The sequence below is a fragment of the Dipodomys spectabilis genome, unplaced genomic scaffold (genome assembly GCF_019054845.1).
Source record: "Dipodomys spectabilis isolate Male_0828 unplaced genomic scaffold, ASM1905484v1 ptg000002l, whole genome shotgun sequence".
NCBI classification, from domain to species: Eukaryota; Metazoa; Chordata; class Mammalia; order Rodentia; family Heteromyidae; genus Dipodomys; species Dipodomys spectabilis.
Genome location: NW_024870679.1, coordinates 49,258,375 through 49,283,347, shown reverse-complemented (window position 1 = coordinate 49,283,347; position 24,973 = coordinate 49,258,375). Strand labels below are relative to the sequence as shown.

The 24,973-nt window shown below is 39.9% G+C and overlaps 1 protein-coding gene across 3 annotated transcripts in view; it reads right to left on the bottom strand.

The window, feature by feature from the left end:
* The window catches only part of Ccdc30 (coiled-coil domain containing 30), a 108,597-nt gene that overhangs the window by 39,934 nt on the left and 43,690 nt on the right, over nucleotides 1-24,973 (bottom strand). For 2 of the 3 annotated variants that reach the window (XM_042685100.1, XM_042685111.1), the window contains 2 exons: nucleotides 11,964-12,143; nucleotides 450-659 (listed from right to left, as the gene is read on the bottom strand). In XM_042685100.1, the coding sequence (XP_042541034.1) occupies nucleotides 450-659; nucleotides 11,964-12,143 (390 nt within the window). The remainder of the gene's footprint in view (nucleotides 1-449; nucleotides 660-11,963; nucleotides 12,144-24,973) is intronic. The other variant, XM_042685109.1, reaches the window with a different exon arrangement.

Here is a 24,973-nt window from a genome sequence, read left to right as displayed (position 1 = left end):
CAAGAGGAAGGAAGGAAGGAAGGAAGGAAGGAAGGAAGGAAGGAAGGAAGGAAGGAAGGAAGGAAGGAAGGAAGGAAGGAAAAAGGAACGAAGGAAGGGGAGGGAGGGAGGGAAGGAGGGAAGGAGGGAGGAAGGGAGGGAGAGAAAGAAAAATATAGGTAGATGATAGATAGATAGATAGATAGATTTGGGAACCAGGAGGCAGGGGAAAAGAGTGACAGAGGAGGTGAATATGATCAAGATAACTTGTACGTCATGTAAGTTTTAAACATGAGATTTACTGGAATTATAAAAGCTGGTAAAATAAAAAAAGGAAAACAAAGGAAGGAAAATAAAATATTAGAATTCTGCCAGATTTGCGCCATTTTCTAGTTCTTAAAATCCTTAAGGAAAAGGGTTTCTGTGGTGGTAATGAGTGTATACGAGGTATTAAGTGTGAGAATAATTACCCTTTCCTGTGCCTCGGCAGCATTCAGCTTCTCCTGAGCTAGCTTTTCCTGCAGATTGCTCTGTGATTTAATGCTCTGAGCCTGCTTAAGTCCATCCAGCTCCAGCTCCTTGATTTTCTGCTGACATTGCTTCCACTCTGCTGTAAGTGAAGAATACATCTTTGTGCTGTCTAGTAATTTCTCCTGGGTCTGCTTTAGTTCAATTTTCATCTAGGGTTGGGGAATAAATACAAATGATAAAATCAACATGGAATAAGCAGGCCACAATAAGAAGCTATGAAAGAAATTACTTCCTTCAAAAACTAGTAAGGCTGGGCAAGTTGGTACATACCTGTAATCCCAGAACTTGGGAGGCTGAGGAGGCAGGAGTTTAAGACCAGCCTAGTCTACACAGAAAGACCTTGTAACACCCCTCCCCTATTCATAAAGCTGACAAATAAATATCCATACCATGTGGCTCCATGTGGAGCTCCATGCTTTAGTAAACTTTACCTAAGTCTCTCCCATCAGACTGGCTGGACAAAGGAATTTTTCTAGTACTCTCCATGTTTGCAGAGCTTAAACATTTCCCATTCTTTCTTTAATCTTTCCAAACTGGCTTTCATGGCTATAACCCCCAGAATTGTTTTGCCAAGGGCACCAACTGATCACCCCAGTGTCAAAATAAGCCCAGGGTGCAAATGACTTGTCAGGAGCACCCACTGTCTTCATCTCCTGGTTGCTACCTCTCTGCTACTCCTTCTTGTTCTCCTTTGTAGACTCTTCCACTGTTACCCAATCTCTGTATTATTGGATGAGAAAGTGGATGATTCTAGGTTCATTTCTATGATTTGAAGTGTTATTTTTATGTGAGTAACTATCAAGTTTGTTAATGAATTCTTTCTGATTTCAAGGTTGGTTTTCTCACACACATTTTGGTTTATGCAGGCTTGCCATCAATGCACAGGTCACCCTTGAGTTTTCTTTTTCTCTTGTGATCCAGTTCCCATCACAGAACCCATGTTGCCACTCTACCTCCACAACTACTAGACATCAATCAGTGTGTGTCATTTTTGTCACCAACCTAGCCTAGATCAAGCAAGGTGCCCCTCCCCCATCCTGTCACTTCCAATTTTACTCCTGTGCATTCCCTATGCAGCACCCAACATATTCTCTTTTAAAAAACACTCATGAAGCCGGTTGCCGGTGACTCTGCCTGTAATCCTACCTACGCAGGAGGCTGAGATCTGAGGACTGTGGTTCAAAACCAGTCCAGGCAGAAAAGTCTGTGAGACTCTCATCTCCAATTAACAACCAGAAAACCAGAAGTGGCACTGTGACCCAAGTGGTAGAGTTCTAGCACCCAGGCCCAGAGTTCAAGCCCCATAACCACTAAAAAAACCAAACCAAACCAGAACACACACACACACACACACACACACACACACACACACACACACACACACACACACACACACACACACACACACTGTACTTGACTCCTGTGCTTTAAAATCTTTCAGCTGTACTGGGCACCTGGTGGCTCACATTTATAATCTTGGGTACTCTGAAGGTTGAGACATGGAGGATCATAGTTCAAAACTAGCCTGAGAAGAAAAGTTCTCAAGACTCTATCTCCAATTAACCAGCAAGAAAAGCTGGATTTGGTTGGGCAACGGTGGCTCATGACTGTAATCCTACTTTCTCAGGAGACTGAGGTCTGAGGATCACAGTTCAAAGCCAGCCCGGGCAGGAAAGTCTATATTAGTCTTATCTTCAATTAACCACAGAAAAGCCAGAAGTGGAAGTGTGGCTCAAGTTGTAGAGTGGCAGCCTTGAGAGAAAAAAAAAGCTAAGGGACAGTGTTCCGGTCCTGAATTCAAGCACCAGTGCCACCAGCACACACACACAAGGACATGGCTCACGTGGTAAAGCACCAGCTGTGGGTGAAAAAGCCAGGTGAGGGCATAAGGCCCCGAGTGCAGGCCCTGGTACTGGCACACACACGGGTATTTTACTAGCAAAGGAACAAATCCCAGCAACTACCCACCCCTGTGCAATCTGGCCCTTTGTGGTCTCTTTAAAACCATCTGAACTGTCACACTGGATTCTATTTAGAGATTCTGAACACTGAATTCTTTCCACACTTCATTCTGCCAGGAGTCCTTCACCTTTCCCCTCCTTATTATGAACTTGTCGGCCTGTTCTTCAGGTCTCTGCTCAAATATCACTTTGCTTAAATGTCACAATCCTAAAGAGGTTTCCTTACTCCTGTTATAGATGCTCTAAACCACACATATTTCATCCAACAAACTTATCAAAACTGTAATTAAACATGCCTATAGTTATTTGTTTGTCATCCTTCTTCCCCAGGGACCATCCTCTTTATTTCCCTTTCAATAATCAAGGCCTCTTAGTGCCAGAGAGTGGGTGAATGACCAGTTCCTACTGAGGAATATCAGAACCTTGTAAATGTGGACACAAGGCCAAGGAATCACAGACAAAATGCTAAGACAGTGAACGTGGTCCTTGTGGGTAACAGAATTCCATGATCTCAGAATTTATCGTGTCGTAACTATAGTCACTCTGTATGTGTCTTTACTAAATTAACCAATCAGATTCTACCAAGCGATTCTAAAAGTTAGTAGTTTTCTTGGTGCCCTGGTTGAGCATCAGATGAACACAACTGTACTGGAGGGATAATGACTGCTGACTTGGGATAGCTGTGAGGCTTCATTAAAGAAGGCAAAGCAACTAAAGCTTCAGGAACCAAGTTCAACACACAGGAAATATCCAGTGAAAATTAACTCCCATTATTCAAGAATCACAGAATGTCTACTGTGTTTGAAGTATGGAATGGAGGCTAATACGATTTCACATTTGTTAGGCTTTCATGTCTGTAAAGTAGCTCAGATTGGTATTTTATTTCATTTTAAACATGCAAACCTGAATCTTAAATAGAGTTGGCAAATGAGAAAGCTGGGATCTGAATACAGATTCTAATGCAGTAGGGTGCAGCATATTGATATTAAGCTGTTAAATGTGTGTATTTACTCTATCTCTTAGGAAAAAAAAACCCAATAGGGAATCAGAGCAAAGGTAAAATTTGATTCTTTGAAAAGGCTAACAAAATTAATAAGCTGATTAAGGGAAAAGAAACAAAGCATAGACAATAAATACCATGAAAGTAAAAACAACAATCATGATATTATTTTTTAAAAAAGTATTTTTGAGAGAGCATGTCACTACATTGTCCAGGATGCCTTAATATTCCTTGGCTCAAGCAATTTTCCTGCCTCCAAGTAGATTGGACTATAGGCATAGGCTAACATGCCTGGCTTTTTTTTTTTTAAGTTTTAAAGCTATAAATCAAATAGTAGAAAATAAAATATACCCTGATATAAGAAGAAAGTTTTAAAAATTGACTTCTTATAAGTGTTAAAGAAATGGGAGTTACCAGTTCCAAATCTTCCCAAAAAACTCTCAAAGTCTTTAAGTATTAATTCAAAACTCTCAAATAAAGGCCTTAGGTATGAATTCTTGTATAATTTAAGAAGAAACCATTGCTAGTCTTCACAAACTCTTCCAGAGAACAAAAAGAGAAGGTATGTTACTCATTTTAAGAGGCTGGGAGAACTGTGAGACCAATATCCAATGAGGGGCTGGGAATGTAGCTGAGTGGTAGAGTGTTTGCCTAGCATACATGAAGCCCTGGGTTTGATCCCTCAGCACCACATAAACAGAAAAAGCTGGAAGTGGTGCTGTGGCTCAAGCAGTAGAGTGCTAGCCTTGAGCAAAAGTAGCTCAGGGCCCTAAGTTCAAGCCTCAAGACTGGCAAAAAAAATCCCAATGAGGATTTTTTTTTTTTTGTTGGCCGTGGGGCTTGAACTCTGCGCCTGGGCACTGTCCCTCAGCTCTTCAGCTCAAGGCGAGCGCTCTACCACTTGAGCCACAGCGCCACTTCCGGTTTTCTGGTGGTTTATTGGAGATAGGAGTCTCACGGTCTCTCCTGCCCGGGCTGGCTTTGAACCGCGATCCTCAGCGCCCGGCCCAATGAGGATTTTTTAAGAACAGGGAAATGATAGGCTAGTTTCAGTCATGAACACACATGCCAAGATTCCAAATAAATATTAACAAGCTAAATATAGTGATATACAAATAGTAAAAATCATTGATAATTTATGATGAAGAAGGATGTATCCTAGAAATACAAAGTTGGGTTAACAGGAGGAAATCAGTCAATGTCATTGAGCATATTAATACATTTAAAAAAAATCTCATATTTTCAAAATATTTAGCCAGGTGCCAGTGGCTCATGACTATAATACTAGCTACTCAGAAGGCTGAGATCTGAGGATTGTGGTTTAAAGCCAGCCTGGACACGAAAGTCTGTGAGACTTATCTCTAATAAACCATCAGAAAACCAGAAATGGTGCTGTGGCTCAAGTGATAGAGTGCTAGCTTTAAGCTGAAGAGCTGAGGGACAGTGCTTGTGCCCAGAGTTCAAGCCCCTTGACCAACAAAACAATACAAAAATTAGAAAAAATAATTTGATGAAATTCAAAATATATTTCTCATAAAACATTGAGCAAACTAACCCTAGAAAGTGACTCCCTTAATGTGGTAAAAAGATCTATCTATCTATCTATCTATCTGTCTGTCTGTCTGTCTGTCTGTCTATCCATCAATTTACCTATCTATCTGAGACAGAGTTTAATATTAGCTGGAACTCACAATCTTTCTAGCTCAGCTTAAAGTACTAGGGTTATGGGTCTGCACCACTATTTCAAGCCAAAAACATTAATACTACTAATACTACTACTATTAGTGCCATTGTGGACCTTCAACTCAGGGCCTGGGCATGCTGTCCCTGATCTTTTTTGTTGTTGTTCAAGGCTAGCACTTTATCACTTGAGCCAAGTTTTTTGGTAGGTTTTTTTTGTTGTTGTTTGTTTATTTTAATTGGAGATTAGAGTCTCACAGATGTTCCTGCCCAGGCTATTCCCCAACCATCCAAACTTTAATTTCAGGATTACAGGTGGAGCTCACTGACCCCTGGCACAAACATAACTTGCCAGTCTCTGGAAGCTTACTAACTGGTGAAATCTTACTTTGAGATTGAGACTGAGAAAAGGATGCTCACATTTACCAATTCTTGTTGCTATTACAATAGCCAGTACAGAAATAAGAAACAGTAATGAAAATCATATATTTGGAAGAGACAAAAGAAAATTATTTTTATTCTCACATGATAGATTTGCTTTTACAGAAAACGAGCTACACATAAATTATAAAATGAAAACACATGACATACAAAGCCTTACAAAGTTTTTATTAGGAAAAAACCATGGTATTTTTATATATTGGCAATAGTTAGAAAATGAAATTTTTGAAAGGTTACCACTTACAGAAATAAACCCACACAGCTACAGGCATCTGACAAAGATGACAAAAAATATACATTGGAGGAAAAGTGCCTCTTTAACAAGTGGTGCTAGGGAAATTGGAATCTTCAACATATGAAAGACTGAAACTAGATCTCTACCTCTTTCTCTATACAAAAATAAATTTAAAATGGATCAAAGAGTAATCTAAGACATGAAACTTTGAAACTCCTATGGGAAAACAAACACTTGAAGATACAGGCTTACGTAACAACTTTCTGAATAGGACTCCAATAGCTGAGCAAATAGGAGCAAGAATTGATGGACGGAATACATTAAATAAGCTTCCTGCACATCAAAGGAAAAACCATAACCACAAGGAAGAGATAGCCTACAAAATGAGAAAAAGTCTCTATCAGCTACCCATCTGAAAAAGATAATATTGAAAACATAGACAGACGTCAAAATATTAAACACCAAAAGAACAAAAACTGAATCAATAAAGGGGCAAGTGAATTGAGTAACAATTCTCACATGAAGAAATACAAATGGCTAATAGATACATAAAGAAATGTTCAACACCCTTAGCCATAAAGGAAATATAAATCAAAATTATCCCAAAATTCTACCTCACCCCAGCCAGATGCTAGTGAGGATGTAGAGGAGAAAGGGACCCCTGTTTGTGGGAATGTAAACTAGCACAGCCCTCATGGAAATAAGAATGGAGCTTCCTCAAAAAACTAAAAATAGTCAGGTGCTTTAATCCTAGCTATTCAGGAGGCTGAGATCTGAATGTTTCAGTTCAAAGCCAGCTCAGACAGGTAAGTCTATGGGACTCTTTTTGCCAATTAAGCACCAAAGAAGCCAGAAGTTGAGGTGTAGCTCAAGTGGTAAAGCTCTAGCCTTGTTCAGGGACAGCACCCAGGTCCTGAGTTCAAGCCCCAGGATTGGCAAAAAGTTTTAAGAAAACTCAAAACAGAACTTCTCTATCATCCTGCTATACCACGCCTAGGCGTATATACAAAGAAATGTAAGTCAGCATACTATAGAACGTCTTCATTGCTACATTTTTGTTACAGCCCTATTCACAATTGCCAAGCTGTGGAAACAGCCTAGGTACCCACCAATGGATGAACGGATAAAGAAAATGTATTATATATACAATAGAATATTGTTCAGAAACAACTTTAAAGGCTGAAAGTACCAAGAAGTGGTAAGGATGCGGGCAACGCTAACCTTCATGCTCTATTGGTGAAAGATAAAACTTGAAAAAAGCATTTAGGTAATATATAGGCTATGATGTAATCATTCCACGACCTCTCTTCCTAGAGAAATGCATATTTGTGGTCATAGACACTATTCTACGAATACTTCAAATCAACTGCTTTCATTGATCATGATATTCAGGGCAGAGTCTTACATTTGTTAACTGAGTATATCTGAAAAATGTGCTCTTATACTCAGTTCCAAGGCATGGATAGAAAGCTGCTTGGGTAAAAGCTGTTTGAGTGTCCAGTGTTCAGCTCACTTTCTCACTTTGCATTAATGTTTTCTCTTACTCAGAGAAATGTCATCTTCAAAAATGTTAATCGACATGTAAAATTGACCACTTTATTATATAGAACAGAAGTGAATGTATGTAGAAAAGCAGAAATTGTGCTGTAGGAGCAAAATGTTTCCTATCATTAGTGAGTAAAGATAGGTAAGTGTTGGAATTTTGAAGCACTGGATTGGCTCAAGATGATGAAACCTGAACTTCTTACTGTAAATAGAGAGGATTCAAAATCCTTTCACAAGATATTGCCCACTGACTTCACAGAGTAAGACAGGCCAAGGCTTGAGTCTATGGTTGTTAGTGATGGATCCAATAGTCAGTATCTTGGTAATGCTGTAATGATCAAATACTGCAGCACTGGTGTAAACACTGTTATGGCTGGTGATGTGTGCTTCCAGAGTATATTCATCAGCAAGAAGATCCAATACAATGTCTCAGTGTTGGCAGAGTGACATCCAGCCTACTAAGGCTCTACTTTATGATATCACAAAGTGGGAAGCCTGTACAATGTCCACAAAACACAGGGAAAGTACATAAATAATGTATATTTTCCTACAATAGAAGAGTATACTGTACAGCAAAATGGGAGAGCAATGGCTCTGCATTACAGCATGGGTGGCTCTTGCACACAGAACTGATCATAAAAGGACAGGCACAAGATGAACATAATTGATATATTTGCAAAGTATTTTTACATGGGCAGGGGTTAGGGTGTGGGCTTAGTGAAAGAGCGCTTATCTAGTATGCATGAAGCTTGTGGTTTGATCCAGTACTACAGGCAATAAAACACATGGAAAAGCTAAACTATATTGTGTGGGATTTGTGCATAGGAAGCAAAACTATGAAGTAAAGCAGAGGAGTTTAATGATTGATGCCGAGGTGGCAAAGCAGTGGTATGAGATGGGAAAATGTATAGGCTGGCAGCCCTGGGTGGTGAGTGTATGCGGAGTTAAAGTTACAACTCTAGGTCTACATTTGGTGGTCCTCCTCCTCTTCCTCTTTTCTTCTCCTGCTCCTCATTCCCCACCCTCCTTCTTCTTTTTTGTTGGTTGTGGGGCTTGAACTCTGGGCCTGAGCACTGTCCCTCAGCTCTTCAGCTCAAGGCTAGCACTCTACTACTTGAGCTGCAGTGTCACTTCCAGTTTTCTGGTGGTAATTGGAGATAAGAGTCGCATAAACTTTCCTGCCAGGGCTGGCTTTGAACCGCGATCTCAGCCTCCTGAATAGCTAGGATTACAGGCATGAGTCACTGGTGCCTGACTTGATGCTTTTTCTGAGTATGAAATTCCATATTAGTTGTTTGGGCTTAAATTCGGACTCTATTTATTAGGTTTACAACCTTGAATCATTCCCTCATTTATAACAAGATGGCTCTTCAAGGGTAAAGGGAGGTTTATAAAAGATGGAGTCAATGAAAGATAACTATTGTAGATGATACTGCTGACATGTCAGCCACCATCAGAAAGATTTGAACCCGGAAAGACTGTTCATTGAGTCAACAAAGGTTAATAGTGTATCAATCACATGTAAGGCATCATGGTCTGTGTAAGTTTTATTTTTCAGTACTGGGACTTCAACTCTGAATCTTATGCTTGCTAAGCAGGTGCTCTACTACATGAGCCATACCCCCAGCCATTTTTAGCTTTAGTTATTTTTAGAGTCTTGCTCCCCCCTCCCCAATGGTAGTCTCAGTCTGCGATCCTGCAACCTATGCTTCTTGCATGGCTGGGTAAAATACCATGACCAGCTTGTTGGTTGAGATGGGGTCTCATTAACTTTATGTCTGGCTTGCCTGCAAACTGAATACTGATCTGAGTAGTTCTGATAAAGTATTACTTGAATATGTTCAGAGTTAAGATGATCTAAGAAATATCTTTGAAGGAAAAGGTAAAAGGCTGTCATCTGAAGAACATATTTAAAAATTTAAAGCTACATAACTACAAAGGTTTAGGGAATATGATCAATATTTTAAAACTTGTGAAGAAGAAGCTGGGAATATAAATCAGAGATGGTATATGTGCCTAGCATAAATGAGGGCTGGGTTTGATCCCCATCAACCAAACAAATAAACTTCTGTCCCCTCCAAAAAAAGGTCCCATAAAACTCATGACTGGAGAGGGTAGGGAAGAAGTTTATTCAGATGATAATGAAATACCAGAATTTTTAAGAAGGCCTTCCTTTTAGATCGAGATAAATAAGCATTTGTTGTTTTCCTTTATACTTCCCTACAGATTATGACCAAAGACCTTTCTCTCTATCTCTGTCTCTGTCTCTCTCTGCCTGCTCTAGGGCTTGAACACATGGGTTAGGCACTGTCTCTGAGCTTTTCTTGCTCTAGGCTACGCTCTACCAATTGAGTCACAGCTCCACTTATGGCTTTTTGATAATTAATTGGAAATAAAAGTCTCATATTTTCCTGCCCAGAGTGGCTTCAAAACACAATCCTCAGATCTTTACCTCCTGAGTTAGCTAGGATTAAAGGCCTGAGTCACCAGTGCTCAGTCTCTCCTTCCCTCCTTCCCTCCTTCTTTCCTTCTCTCTTTCTCCTCTCTTCTCTTCCCTTCCTTTCCCTTCCCTTTTCCCTTCCCTTCCACCTTTCCCTCTCTTTCTCTTCCCCTCTTCCTCTTTCCTCCCTCCTTCATGTTCTTTTTGCTGGTAGTGGGGTTTGAACTTAGGGCCTTGCTCTTGCTTGGCTTTTTCTACTCAAGATCAGTACTCTACCACTTAAGCCACATCTCCTCTTCTGTTTTTATGTCATTTTTCAAATAAGAACCATTTCCCTCAATAGATTTGTGAAGGTAAACTTCTCTCATAAAGTGCCAGGTAGTATATACTTTAGACATGAATTTTTTTCTTTTTTTCTTTTTTGTCCATCATGGGGCTTGAACTCTGGGCTTGGGTGCTGTCCTTGTGCTCTTCAGTTCAAGGCTAGTGCTCTACCACTTGAGCCACAGTGGCACTTCCGGTTTTCTAGTGGTTTATTTGAGATAAAAGTCTCATGGTCTTTCCTGCCCCGGCTGGCTTTGAACTGTAGCTCAGATTATAGGCATGAGCCACTGGAGCCTGGCTATCTACATGTTTTCCAGATGGCTTTTATACTATAAAAGCAGATTTGAGTAATGACTGGAGAGGCCATAAGAACTTCAAGTCTTGCCAGGCCAGTGGCTCAGGCCTGTAATCTTAGCTACTCAGGGGGCTGAGATCTGAGGATCCAAGTTCAAAGCCAGCAAGACTCTTATTTCCAATTAACCACCAGAAAACGAAGTGGTGCTGTGGCCCAAAGTAGTAAAGCACTAGCCTCGAACAAAAGAGCTCAGAGACAGTGCCCAGGCCCTGAGTTCAAAGCCCATGGCCATTAAAAAAAAAAGAAAAAGAAGAAAAGGGAAAGAGGAGCAACCCTAGAAACAGGAGCAAAGAGGCTCAAAATGGCAGTTCTCCCCCTGGGTGCATTTACCCCTTTTCGACTAAGTGGGGAATCTGGTTGAAACCTTTCCTAGGTAAGTGGTTATATAACCTGGAAACTTCTACTCAGTTATTATTTGTAAAATGTTGAATTCCAGAACCTTTAGGGACTTCTAGAAACTAAGTCTCTAATATAGAGAGTTGAACCATAATTAAAGGAAGGTCTATTGATGCAATGGCTCATTCTGAGCCTTATGGCTCAGAAAATTTGTATATGGAAGCTCTACCTAGATTATTTGTAAAACAAACATGTTTGAGGGATTTCCTTTGTTTTTTTTTTTTTTTTGCCTGTCCTGGGGCTTGAACTCAGGGCCTGGCACTATCCCTGAGCTTCTTTTGCTCAAGGCTAGCACTCTACCATTTGAGCCACAGTGCCACTTCTGGCTTTTTCAGTTTATGTGGTACTGAGGAATGGAACTCAGGACTTCATGCATGCTAGGCAAGCACTCTACCACTAAGCCACATTCCCAGCCTGGGATTTCCTTTTAACATGTTGCTTATGTTAGGAAAACCAACTTTGTCCTCATGAAGTGAACCTTCGTACTGATAGTGACACTGATTGAACCGATTTGTTAAGGATAGATAAATCTAGTGATATACAACAAGGGCAGGACAGGGTTTTAGCCTAGGTCACTGAAATTTAGTAAGTGATAAAAATTAAGATAATGATTTAAATAGATGGCATCACTTTAAACTTTTTCCTGTTTACTAATATCATGTACGCTCAAGCAGAAGAGAAATGACTGAGTTTTGTCCCTATTTATCCAGAAAAAGTTAAAGGAGGAATTTTTCCACTCATTCTTGAATCCCATGATGAATTATATATACTATTGAGGAATTTGTGTGTGTGTGTGTGTGTGTGTGTGTGCGCGCGCGCGCGCGCACTCAGGGCTAGTGCTCTACCACTTGAGCTATGTCTCTAGTCCAGTATTTTGATAGTTAATTGGAGATGGAGTCTCACAGACTTTCCTACCCAGGTTGGCTTTGACCCATGATCCTCAGATCTCAGCCTCCTAAGTAGCTAGGATTACAGGTGTGAGTCACCAGTGGCTGGCCAATGTGAAGGAATTGTAATACACATATTCCCAGGGCTGGATGAGATCTTTGGACAAAGGATGTTCCCACTTGAGTTACCTTAATGTTTTCTTCCTGCAGTAAGCTATTATGTTGCTTTAAGTCTGAGTTCTTTCCTCGCTCATACCGAAGCTCTTTTTCAGCTGAGCTGCAAAGAATTTGAAGCCGGTGCAAATTCTGACGAAGTTGTTGTACTTCATCTTGCTGCTGGTATTTTAGCTTTTCTCCAGACAATAGATACTAAAGCAAACATTATAAAAGAAACGTATAATGTCAGAATGTGTTTATTCACATATATATGTTTTTGGAGCTAGCTTCCCTACCACAAATTACTTTCATATTTATGGCTAGTTAGTAATGTTAATAGAATTTAACAACTTTTTTTTTTTTGGTTGGTCGTGGGGCTTGAACTCTGGGCTTAGGCACTGTCCCTCAGCTCTTCAGCTCAAGGTGAGCGCTCTACTGCTTGAGCCACAGCACCACTTCTGGTTTTCTAGTGGTTTATTGGAGATAGGAGTCTCACAGACTTTCTTGCCTGGGCTGGCTTTGAACCATGATCCTCATATCTCAGCCTCCTGAGTAGCTAGGATTATAGGTGTGAACCACCGGTGCCCCGCAGAATTTAACAACTTTTATACCAAAAATACTAAAGAAATTGTGGAACAAAAGCAGAGAAGCATAAACAATCTTCTAACTTTTCATATCCACGAAAAGCAACTGAACCATGGACAAAACTTTATTTACTTATTTAGGGCATATTTCTCTGTGTGTGTCTATCTGTCTGTCTGATGGCATAAACAAAGAAAATTTAGCAATCTAGCCTTCTTCATCACTTGCCTTGTACTACCTGATGATCCTTCTCCAGTTACTAGTCAACACATCCTTTTAAGGCTGTAATATTTCATTGCATATTTGTTTTGTTTTGTTTTTGTCGGTCGTGGAGCTTAAACTCTGGGCTTGGTGCTGTCCCTGTGCTCTTCAGCTCAAGGCTAATGCTCTACCGCTTGAGCCACAGTGCCACTTCCTCATTGCATATTATAAACAGTAGATCATACTATTACACTATGTACCATTGTATGATACCTCATTGTCTTTATCTGTTCACTGATGTATACTTAAGTTGACTATCCTGGAAAGTGGCACAAATAGGCATAAGTACAGCTATCTCTTCAAAATATTAATTTAAATTTCTGAGATATATACCAAGAAGTGGAATTGCTGGATTATTTGGTAAATTTTAAATTTTTCGAAGAATCTCCATACTATTTTCCATAATGCTAATGTGCATTTCCACAAATGGTGTACAAAAGTGTCCTTTTCTCCATATGTTCACCAACAAATTTGTTTTGAGAATAACCATTTTCAGTGGAGTGAATAGTTCATTGAAGTGATAACTCATTGTGGTTTTCCTTTGCATTTCTCTAATCATTAGTGAAGATGAAGTTTTAAAAATATGTATGCCTATTGGCTTTTTTTTTTTTTTGCTGTTGGTTGTGGGGCTTGAACTCTGGGCCTGGGCGCTGTCCCTCAGTTCTTTAGCTCAAGGCTAGTGCTCTACCACTTGAGCCACAGAACCACTTCCAGTTTTCTGGTGGTTTTATTGGAGATAAGAGTTTCACGGACTTTCCTGCCTGGGCTGGCTTTGAACTGTGATCCTCAGATCTCAGCCTCCTAAGTAGCTAGGATTACAGGCGTGAGCCACCTGTGCCCAGCTGCCTATTGGCTTTTTACATGTCTTTTTTTTGACAATTGTCAATTTGGGTATTATGCCCATTTTTAAATCAGGTTGTTTTGTTGTTATTGAGTTCCACACTTTTTGGATATTAGTTTCTTACTTGATATAATTTGAAAACATTTTCTCCCAACTCCTAGATTCTGAATTATATTGATTGTTCCTTTGCCAAGCAGAAAGAAGCTTTAAAGTTTGATATAAAACCACTTAATAATTTTTGCTATTGTTACCTATGCTTTGGGAGGTCATAGCCAAAACAAAATCTTTGCCAATCCCCATGTTAAACTTTATCCTTCAGTGACCATCAGCTGATGGGTGGATAAAGAAAATGTGGTAAATATAAACACACAGTGCAAGCTATTCAGCTTACAGAAGAAGGTTATTCTAACACTTGCCATACGTAGTTGAACTTGGAAGACATACGACTAAGTTAAATAAGCCAGGCACAAATAAGACAAACACTACCTGGGCCTTTGTATATGTGGAATTAAAAAAAGGCAAACCTGTAGAAGCAAGGAGTAGAACAGTCGGTGACAGACACTGGGGACTGGGAATGGTGGGGTAATTAGGTGGGGGCGGGGGGAGTCAGAGGACACAAGTTTCAGTTCACTGTATTGAAAAAGTACCAGAGGTCTATTGTACTGCATGGTGGCTACGGCTAATAATATGTGCTTGGAAACTGCTAAAAGAGTAGATCTTAAGTGTTCTCACTACTCCCACACAAAATAAGTATGTGACAGGCAAATTACCTGAGCAATCAGTACACAGTATATACAGGCATGAAAGCATCACACTCTATACCACAAATATATTCAAGCTATTTTTTTTTTTTTTTGTTTTTCCTGGTCGTGGGGTTTGAACTCTGCGCCTGGGCGCTGACACTGAGCTCTTCAGCCCAAGGCGAGCATTCTATCACTTGCGCTATAGTGCCACTTCTGGTTTTCTGGTAGTTAATTGGAGAAAAGAGTCTTACAGACTTTCCTGCCTGCGATCCTCAGATCTCAGCCTCCTGAGTAGCTAGGATTACAGGCATGGGCCACCAGTGCCCACCTATATTCAAGTTTTTGTTGTTGGGTGCTTTTGTTTTATGAGAAGGCTCTTGTTATATGTATCAGGCTGGCCTCACTCCAGCAATCTTCTGCTTTAGCCTCCTGGAGTTACCTTGACTGCAAACACTATGAAATGCCTTCGTCACCACTCTGGCTGCTCATTTAACCTGTGTATCACCAGGCCTGGCAATTTATATATTTACTGACAGCTATAACTTAATAAGGCTGGAAATTTCTGAACATACTCTTTTATCAGTTCCCTCCATTCAGTAAAACTACTTTAACTTTTTTTTCTTTTTTTGCCAGTCCTGGGGCTTGAACTCAGGTCCTGGGCACTGTACCTTAGCTTCTTTTGCTCAAGGCTAGTACTCTATCATTTGAGCCACAGCACCACTTATGGCTTTTTCTGTTTATGTGGTACTAGGGAATCAAATCCAGGGCTTCATGCTTGCTAGGCAAGCACTTTATCACTAAGCCACATTCCCAGCCCCTAAACTACTTTAATTAAAAGACTAGTCATTTGAATTTTCTACAAGAGGTAAGCACACATATAATTCAAGAGATGAAGAATATTTGAAATTTCCTTACTACTGCTTTAGTATATTTATGCCCATGATTTTCTGGAAAGTCTGTCATTATTCTAATTTTATCTTGCTTATATTAAAAGCAGCACAGAACTCCCCAAGTCCTGTTAGTCTTTCAATTCCTATTTTGGTTTAATCAGAAAGGCAATCTGAATCCCCTTGTTCTAGAGCTACAAATCTCTAAGATCCATAGAGAAAAAGTCTTTAACGGATTAAAATCTAATTACTAGGGAACCCAGTCTTTGGAATTAGATACATCTGGGTTTCAATTCTGAGTCTACCACTTATTAGTTTGATGGTCTTAGAGAGGATACTTAAGTATCCATTTCCTCATGAGGAAATCAGGATAATAATAATATATGATAAAGGGAGGGTAAGTTAGCACACAGAGGGCCTTAGTAGGATGCCTGGACACTGAATGTGCATTCAGTAATGTTACCATTACTGTTGATACTACTTAGATTTACTCTGATTGCCTCCACTTAGATTTACTTTGACTGCAAATGCAGTTACCACTCTGGCTGCTCATTTAACCATTAACAGCTTTGAACAATTAATCAGTAATCAGCATTTTCAATGGTTAGAACCCATTTAACATATCAAAACAGACATACAAGGGAAGTACCATTTCTACCAATGGACAAAGGCATATGAGTTTTGGCCTGTTTTGCAGACTGGAAAATCTTTCCAATGTACATTTTCCAGTCCAGTCACTTGCTAGCAAGTCCTCTGTCAAGATGCTATTCAGCTATTCAAGCAGCCAACACAAAGATTCTAGTTTCCTACCAGTAAATTGCTTTGCTGGTAGAATGTTACTGCACAACAACTCATTACATTATGACCAGTAGCCTGTAATGCTACCAGTAAGAGTGCAGTAATTAGCCAGATCTCTTTTGGATCAACCAACAGTTCATTAAGCCAATTATCCTCTATGAGTATCAGTTGGCAGGTTAAGGAGACACTGCAACACCATACTTACGGTAGGGATACAACACCAAGTAGTCTTTGAGGGGAAAAAGAAGTATGGCATTTCCTTCAAATATTAAGGATAAAATTATCATATGGCCCAGAAAATGTATTCCTAGATATTAATGTAATTGAATTAAAATACATGAAAAGCTATGCATGTATGTGGATAGTCATAGCATTATTGTTTACAATAAACAAATGTTCAACAAATGACTTGGTGAATGAAAATATTTTAAGACTTTGATACAAAGTATTCCGTCATGGAAAGGAATGATTACCCAGTACTTTGAAAACATGCAATATGCAAGGTAGTCATCATAAAGGGTCACATATGGTGTGGTTCCACACGTGTATGGCAGATCCAGAATAGGCAAACCCACAGAGACAGAAAGATTAATGGTTGTGTGGGGATGGGGGGGGGGATGGAGGGATGCCTATTAGTAAATACAAAATTCCTTCCTTGCTTCCTTGCTTGCTTCCTTCCTTCCTCTCCCTCCTTCCTTCCTCTCCCTCCCTTCTTCCTTTCTTTCTTTCTTTCTTTCTTTCTCTCTCTCTCTTTGTCAGCCAAGGGTCTTGAACTCAGGGCCTGGGAGCTGTCTCTGACCTTTATTGCTTCGGCTAGTGCTCTACCACTTTGACCAACAGCACTACTTCCAGTTTTCTGATGGTTAATTGGAGATAAGAGTCTAACAGAATTTCTTGCCTGGGCTGGCTTTGAACCACAATCCTCAGATCTCAGCCTCCTGAGTAGCTAGGATTACAGTTATGAGCCACTGGCACTTGGCATAAGATTACTTTTATGAGGTAAGAGGATGAGGAAGATGTTCTAAAAATCATAGAGATGGCTATAAATGCTGTAAATTTAATAGTAACAGTTGAAGTGCACACTTTAAATGTTAATGTTGTATGGCATGCAAATAATGTCAATAATTCTATTTAAAAATGAAAAATAAGCTAATTTTATTTTCCTTCAATTTTTCAGAGATGTGTCCTTGACCCAGGATAAACAACACCATTGCACATATCCCATGGGGGAGAGAGGATATAAGAAAGCAACCTTGGAAGACAAAGAGGAAGGATGCTGAGCACAGAGAGGCACTGCAGATTTGCCCAGCACCCAAGCCAGCAGCAGTGATATTAGACATGCTTTAATTAAGATCCTCTCTTAGAGAGACAGCAACTGCTTTAGAACTGTAGCTTAACCAGAGTCAGGATCACCATCTTCTTCACAGAGGTGATGTAGCTCTCCAGCTACTCTTTGAACATTCTGAGCTCATCTGACATTTACACAAACATGCCAAACTCTATGACAGAGGACAGATTCAAGCAGATGGAAGCCACTGCAGATTCTTCACTCAAACATCCTCGTGTGAAAATTTCATCTGGCCAAGAAACCTCAGTGTTCCATGACAGTGCTCCTGCAGCTCTAGGCTTTTACCTGGAATTCTGTGAAAAGTCTTAACTTGAGCAGGTGGAAAGAGACAGGCCCTATGAAAGCACAAACCATCCAGCTGGAGTCAAAGGCAGAAACTTGCCACATCTATCTTGTTCATATTGCTAAAAAAGGACCTAGCACATCATAGGTAATTATTATTGGCTGACTAAAGGCAGCCTCCTGAGTAGCTAGGATTACAGATATGAGCCACCAGTGCCCAGCTTGATTCACTTTTCAAGTGGATGTTATCAGCCAAATGGCTGAATCACATCAGTGATTTACTTATGAGTACAATAGCCCTCCTCTGTGGATCTCAAAATAATTTCTAGAAAGTTGGATGGGAGAGAACTTATTTTGTATAATAAAGACAGACCTGTAACATAGAGTATGGCAGATTCTCTCTCTTCTCTCTTCCTGAAAGCAAATCTATAGTAAACGCAAAAGCTGTATTTAAAATAATCCAGTTTGAAATATTTTGTACACTAAGGCCCTCAACAAGAATAGGGAATGTCCACTCTGTATATAATGTAACTATATATAAAAACAATAAAAAAGAATAGGGAGGGGCTGGGAATGTGGCTTAGTTATAGAGTACTTGCCTAGCATGCATGAAGCCCTGGGTTCAATTCCTCAGTACCACATAAATAGACAAAGCTGGAAGTTGTGCTGTAACTCAGATGGCAGAATGCTAGCCTTGAGCACAGAGAGGCTTAGGGAGAGTGCCCAGGCCCCAGGACTAGCAAAAAAGAAAAAAAGAAAGAAAGAAAAAAAAAAGAATAGGGAATATGGTACCCATCCTAAGCAGAGGTGAACTGTCAATCAGCACTTTTTATATCTGAATACTTTTATAATAAAGTGAATCAACTGTTGGGCCTGGTTCAGATTATGGTTGTTATTTTATTACTATTCAGGCTATGGTACGATTGGTCGTGATGGTTAAAAATGATATTGATCTCTGTAACTAATTGGAGGGAATGGATCTGCAGCACAGGTTCACAGCACCTACCTGGGTGGTACTGTCATCTGAACTGTCCCCACAGCTCTGAGACTGAAGGTTCAGATCTCCTCCAAGTCTCTCAGCTTCCTCAGGCCTTGCCATCGCGTGTCCTTCATCTCTCCAGTCTGTACTGTGCTGGGATTGTGCCTCCTTCTGCCCCTCTCTTGGGAAAATGCCCTCCTCCTTCACTGATTTCTCTCCAATGTCCTTCTGCTTACTTTCTCCTGATTCAAGACTTGGTGCAAATACAATAATAAAAACTATCAAAACACTTGTTACTATAGCAGAATAGGAAGAAAAAAGCAAAACTGCAATGAGATTTTGTAAAAAGAATCCTTCAGCAGAACAGTTATTCTTTTTCAGTGGTTGGGCTTGAACTCAGGGCCTGGGTTCTGTCCCTGAGCTCTTTTGCTCAAGGCTAGCACTCTACCACTTGAGCTACAGCATCACTTCCAGTTTTCTGGTGGTTAATTGGAACTAAGAATCTCACAGGGACTTTTATGCCCAGGCTGGCTTCAAACTGTGATCCTCAGATCTTAGCCTCCTGAGTAGCTAGTATTACAGGTGTGGGCTACTGGTGCTTAGCTTGTTTTTACAAGCATTATAAACAAATTAAGTTTTTCTTTTTCTTTTTTTAAAACTGCATTCAGGGAGTTGGTTCATCGTTGATCTTTGTTTAGAAACAAATGAAAAGTCTGAATTTCTCAACATTTAATGTTTTGCTGGGCAGACACAAGTGAGAAAGCTAGTTTAAAGTCACTAAAAAAGCATTAGGTACTTGGGCATTAGGTATTAGGGCTACAATAAACTAATCTCTGAAAAAGGAGATTAAATTAAAGGAGAAAGATAAATGAACAGTGATTTGACTAAGTCTGATGAATGGGCAGGCCCAAGCCAGACAAAAGTAAAAGTAGTAATGTATACATATTTGTATAATTTGTATTAATGAGTGTTGGAGGAAAGAGAGCTAGTGTATATAAGAGAATGAAAAACCCTGGTGTCTGTGGCTGTACACCTGTAACCCTAGCTACTCAGGAAGCTGAGATTTGAAGATGATGGTTCAAAATCAGCCCAGGTGGGAAAGTCTGTGAGACTCTCTTCTACAATTAACTGCACCAAAAAGCTGGAATTGAAGCTGTGGTTAAGTAGTAGAATGCTAGCCTTGAGCACAAAAGCTAAGTGGTAGCACCTAGGCCCTGAGTTCAAGCCTAGGACTGGGATAAAAACAACAACAACAACAACAACAAACCAAATAGTCCCAGGACTATTTATGCAATCAGTTGTGCGAACTCCCAGAAGCTTTACAAAGACCATGTGGATGGCATGAGTCAAGGAAACCAGAGGAGAGAGTGATATTGTAACTCATATGGTAAATAACAGGGACTAGAGCAAGGATTGATTCTGGAGAGATTTATAAACCCTATGGATACCATTGTCACCTAGTAAATGTGGCAAGTAAGGAAGAACAATAACCACAGATGACACTATATTTCTGACTGGGGCACATATACAAGTGGATGGTGAATCAAGGTGGGGAGCAGACTAGGGACATGTCTGAAGTGAAGACTCAGATTGAGAAAAAAGCATGAGCAATGTTGGGATTCAGTAAGAGGAACATGGAGAAGGGCAAAGGGAGACAAGGAAGATCATGCTAGATGGAAGCCAAAAAGACAAGCAGAAGAGGTCAAGAAGCCAGAGAGGGAAGAAGAAAGCCAGGAGACTAAGAGCCACAGAAACAAGAGGAGGGAGGTACCTTGAATGAGCAAGAACACAAGCATGCTATATACACACATGCACACACACATATATGAGTGCACCACACACATTTTTCAGTGTTAGGATCGAATCCAATGTTGGGATTGAATTCAGGGCTTTGCATATGGTAGATGAAAACTCCACCTTTTATTCACTGAGCTTTAAGTTGGTTTTAGGTGCCTTGAAATATAGTATCACATGCTTCATACATTATAATTGGTTCCTAAATTCTTTTTTTTCTGTCCAACTCTGGGCCTGGGAGCTGTTCTTCAGCTCTTCAGCTCAGGCTAGTGCTCTACCACTTGAGCCACAGTGCCACTTCTGATTTTCTGGTGGCTAATTGGAGATAAGAAGGTGGCTCAGTGGTAGAGCGATTGCCTTGCATGCCTGAGGCCCTGGGTTTGATTCCTCAGCACCACATAAGCAAAAAGAAAAAAGCTGGAAGTGGCGCTGTGGCTCAAGTGGTAGAGCGCTAGCCTTGAGCTGAAGAGCTGAGGGACAGCACCCAGGCCCAGATTTCAGGCCCCATGACTGGACCAGAAAAAAAAAAAGAGTCTCATAGACTTTCCCACCTGGTCTAGCTTTGAATTGAGATCCTCAGATCTCAGCTTCCTGAGTAGCTAGGATTACAGGCGTGAGCAACCAGTCAGTGCCTGGCTCCCCAATTCTTTAAGAAGACAATTTGGCAATGAAGATCAAATGTCATGAAAAATGTTCAGATTCTTTGAATAACTGCAAACAATTAATGAATTGTGATAATTAATAAGAAGAACCAAAATCTTAATATGCAGTAATTGTCACAACATCATTATGTGAGTGTGAATGTGTGTGTGTGTGTGTGTGTGTGTGTATGGGTCCTAAGGCTTGAACTCAGGGCCTGTATGCTGTTCTTTATGTTTTTCACTCAAGACTGGTGCTCTACTAGTGGGGGCCACAGCTCCACTTTTATATTTTAGTAAATTGGAGATAAGAGTCTTACAGATTTTCTTGCCCTGGCTAGCTTTAAACCATGATCCTCAGATCTCAGCCTCCTGAGTAGCTAGGATTACAGGCATAAACTATGGTACCTGACTATTCTTTCCTTTTATTTACTTTAACCATTGACCCACACAAACGAGTTTGTGTATCTAGTAGTTTTTGTGGCCAAGACAGAATAGTTTATTTGACAAAAAGCCTCGTGTGTGTGTGTGTGTGTGTGTGTGTGTGTGTGTGTGTGTGTGTGTGTGTGAAAGATACTATCAGTGAAGAAACAGAAAGCATTAAGGGGGTAAGATTAAACAATTAAATAAAAGAAAAAGGTTAGATAAAATGTTAAATAAGAACAGCAGGGGAAAAAGCCACTAGGGTATAGTCTCAGTTATATTTTAAAAATACCTGTGTAAGCTGGGCACCAGTGGTTCACGCCTGTAATCCTAGCTACTCAAGAGGCTAAGATCTGAAGATCCGGATTCAAACCCAGCCTGGGCAGAAAAGTCCCTGAGATTCTTATCTCCAATTAACCACCAGAAAACCAGAAGTAGCACTGTGACTCAAGTGGTAGAGTGCTTGCCTTGAACTGAAGAGCTCAGGGACAACGCCCAGGCCCAGGCCAGAGTTCAAGCCCCACCACCGACACACACACACACACATACAAACCCCAAAAAACTTTTTAAAAATAAAAATACATGTGTATGTTCAGGAGAAAAAAAAAGAAAACTGAAGGCCTCTCTTTGGTGAGAATTATAGGTATTCATAATCTCCCCTTTTTCGTGCTACCTGAATTTTCAATAAAAAATGAATACATTGTTCTTTCTGAAGAGGGTCTCATTGCATAGCCTAGGCTGACCTAGAACTTGCTGTGTAGCCCAGGCTGGCCTATAACTTGCTGTGTAGCCCAGGCTGGCCTGTAGCTTATGATCATAGCCTCCTTGCTATTGGAATTACAGGTGAGTGCAACTCTGAGTGATTCATATATTACATTTAAGAGCAACAGGGAAAATTTCGAAATGTAATACTAGCTCAACAGACAAACTCAAGGAATGCTTAACACTAGTTTCTAGCCACATCACTTGGAAAAGCCAAATTGTTATAATGACCAAGCCCAATAAAATGTAGCCCTCAAATTAATGTGATATAGGATTTTTCTCAATTTACCGGAGTTCCTTTCTCTCTTCTTTTGGGTTTTGAATCTCTACTTCCAAAATTGGTACACTAGACACCATATCTTCATAGGGATTTTCATTTGTAATTAAATTAGAAGTTGTAGTTTTTTCCCCTACAATGAAATGATTTAATTGTTCCACTTCTTGTGAAAACGTCAATACCTGTAAAGTTAAGCAAAGGCAAACACTCTGTTTATATGCTCTACTGATTCTATTTAAGCGCTTAATTATTGGCTTGAATAATTAAACCAAATAAATAAACTGACAGTCCAATTTAATGCTTTGTACTTGTTATATAATGTAATCTTTTTTTAACCATGGGCATATGAAAGCCCATAATTTAAACAAACAAAAACAAGGTAGTGTTGGTTTCTGGTATTGACATTTTTGTTCTAGACCTTTTAACAAGCAACAAGTGGTAATCAATAGCTTTATACTACTATACTACTATAAAACACATTTTACATTATACTACCACTTACTATATATATATATATATATGTATATATATATATATACACACCACATACTACTAGTATATTACTAGTAGTATGTAACATATTTATGTTACTATACCACATATTTTTGTTCTCACATCTTAAATGTACATCACTCATCATTCATGCAACAGTAATACAATGCTGAGAAAGCATCAAGAAGAAAGTTAGATACATGTTACAAAGAATACCTTTTTTCCAGTCTATTTGAAAAACACTTAATTGAATTTTTAAAGGCTCTCAGAGTATTACAGTGGTTCTCCAATTTTAGCATACAAAAGCTGCACTCTGGGAATTTATTTAAACTGCTACCTTAGGTTTGCAGCTCCAACTTGGAAATGCGGACTCAGTGGTCACAGAAAGAAATAAGAATTTGCCCTTCCAATAAGCTTCCCAGGAAAATTTAGCGCAAGAAGAGCCACAGTCTTATAATTTAGAAAAACATGTTTTTTTAAAAAAAATTTGCTTTACTTTTGGAAAGTTTTTGAAGATTTCTTCTCCTCAAAGTTTACTCTACATGTTCACATAAAGTGAGAGAAAACTCCTTCCAAAGTGGACAGGGTGGGTTGGAACAGGAAGGAAGACGGATCTCCATCACAGTATTGTGGGAAGGAAGCCTCCCTTGGAAAGAGAAAGTTGCTGTAGTAATTACACACTAGAGTTAAACCTACAAACAACTGAAGTTGACTCTAAGGGATGCCTTTGTTTGGTTTCTAAGACTTCAGTGGTCTGAAGAGAACCTACAGGGTGTGACAGACCATCATCTCATACCTCTATCTGCTCCAACCCTCCGGACTGTAATTAACTTACAGCGGAGAAGGTGGGTCTTGAATTGGCCTTGGGTGGCAGGAAGATGGGGTGGGCTAAGAAGGGACACTAGACATTTTAAGCCTGGAAGCCTTGTGTTCAACGGCAATGATTTAGGATAGTGGTTCTGCTGGAGTAGATGCTACAAAATGAGGAGATGAGGAAACAATGCTAGAAGGAAGGAGTCAGATTATGAAAAAACTTGAGACACCTTCCCCCCTCCCCCCCTCCTTTTTTTTTTTGTCAGTACTGGAGTTTGAACACAGGTTCTTGTGCTTGCCAGCCTAGCCCTTCTTGCTTTAGTTATTTTTCAGACAGGATCTTGCTTGAGGTAGGTTAGCTCTCAGACCACAATCCATCTACCTTTGCCTACCACATAACTTGGATTACAGATATATTCCACCATACTTGGCTTGTTCTTTGTGATAGGGTTTTGCTAAGTCTTTTACATACTGTGATTCTATTTCTGATTCCCATGTAGCTGGGGTTAAAGACATGAGCCATTGCATCTGGCTCCCTCACCTTATCTTCTGTATTAACTTTCCCCATGACATTTTGGGAGACCTGGTCCTTTAGTTGTACATGAGATGGTGACTTACTTGCTGATAAGGTTCCACAGACAAAAGCCTACGTATAGTTTTTCCCTCTCAGGCAGTAAAAGTGTATTCTGGACCTTCTCCCCCCCCCCCCCCCGCCCCCCCCCATTACATACTGTCAAATAAGCTCAAAAATTAAGTTGGTGGAAAGCTGGCTCCACATAAAGCACTTTTGAATAAATACTAAGTGTCAAGTATTGGCTAAAGTTTGCATATTTATCCTGAAATATTGACTCATAACCCACACCATGTATATTTCATTTTAATAGTAATAAAATCGAATTTTCAAGTCACCTCTGACTGAAGGTGAATTTTCTTTAACATGAGTGTTAAGCACTGAGATGCTAAGGCATTTGGTCTCACCTCTGTTTCTAATTCAGAATTCTCTCTTTGTAGCAGGTCATATGCTATTAAAAGTTTGTCTCTGCCCGTTGCTGCCTCTGGAAGATGCTGGATTTCCTTATAAAGGCATTTCAGTTCTGACTTTGACTTTTGGAATTCCTGATTA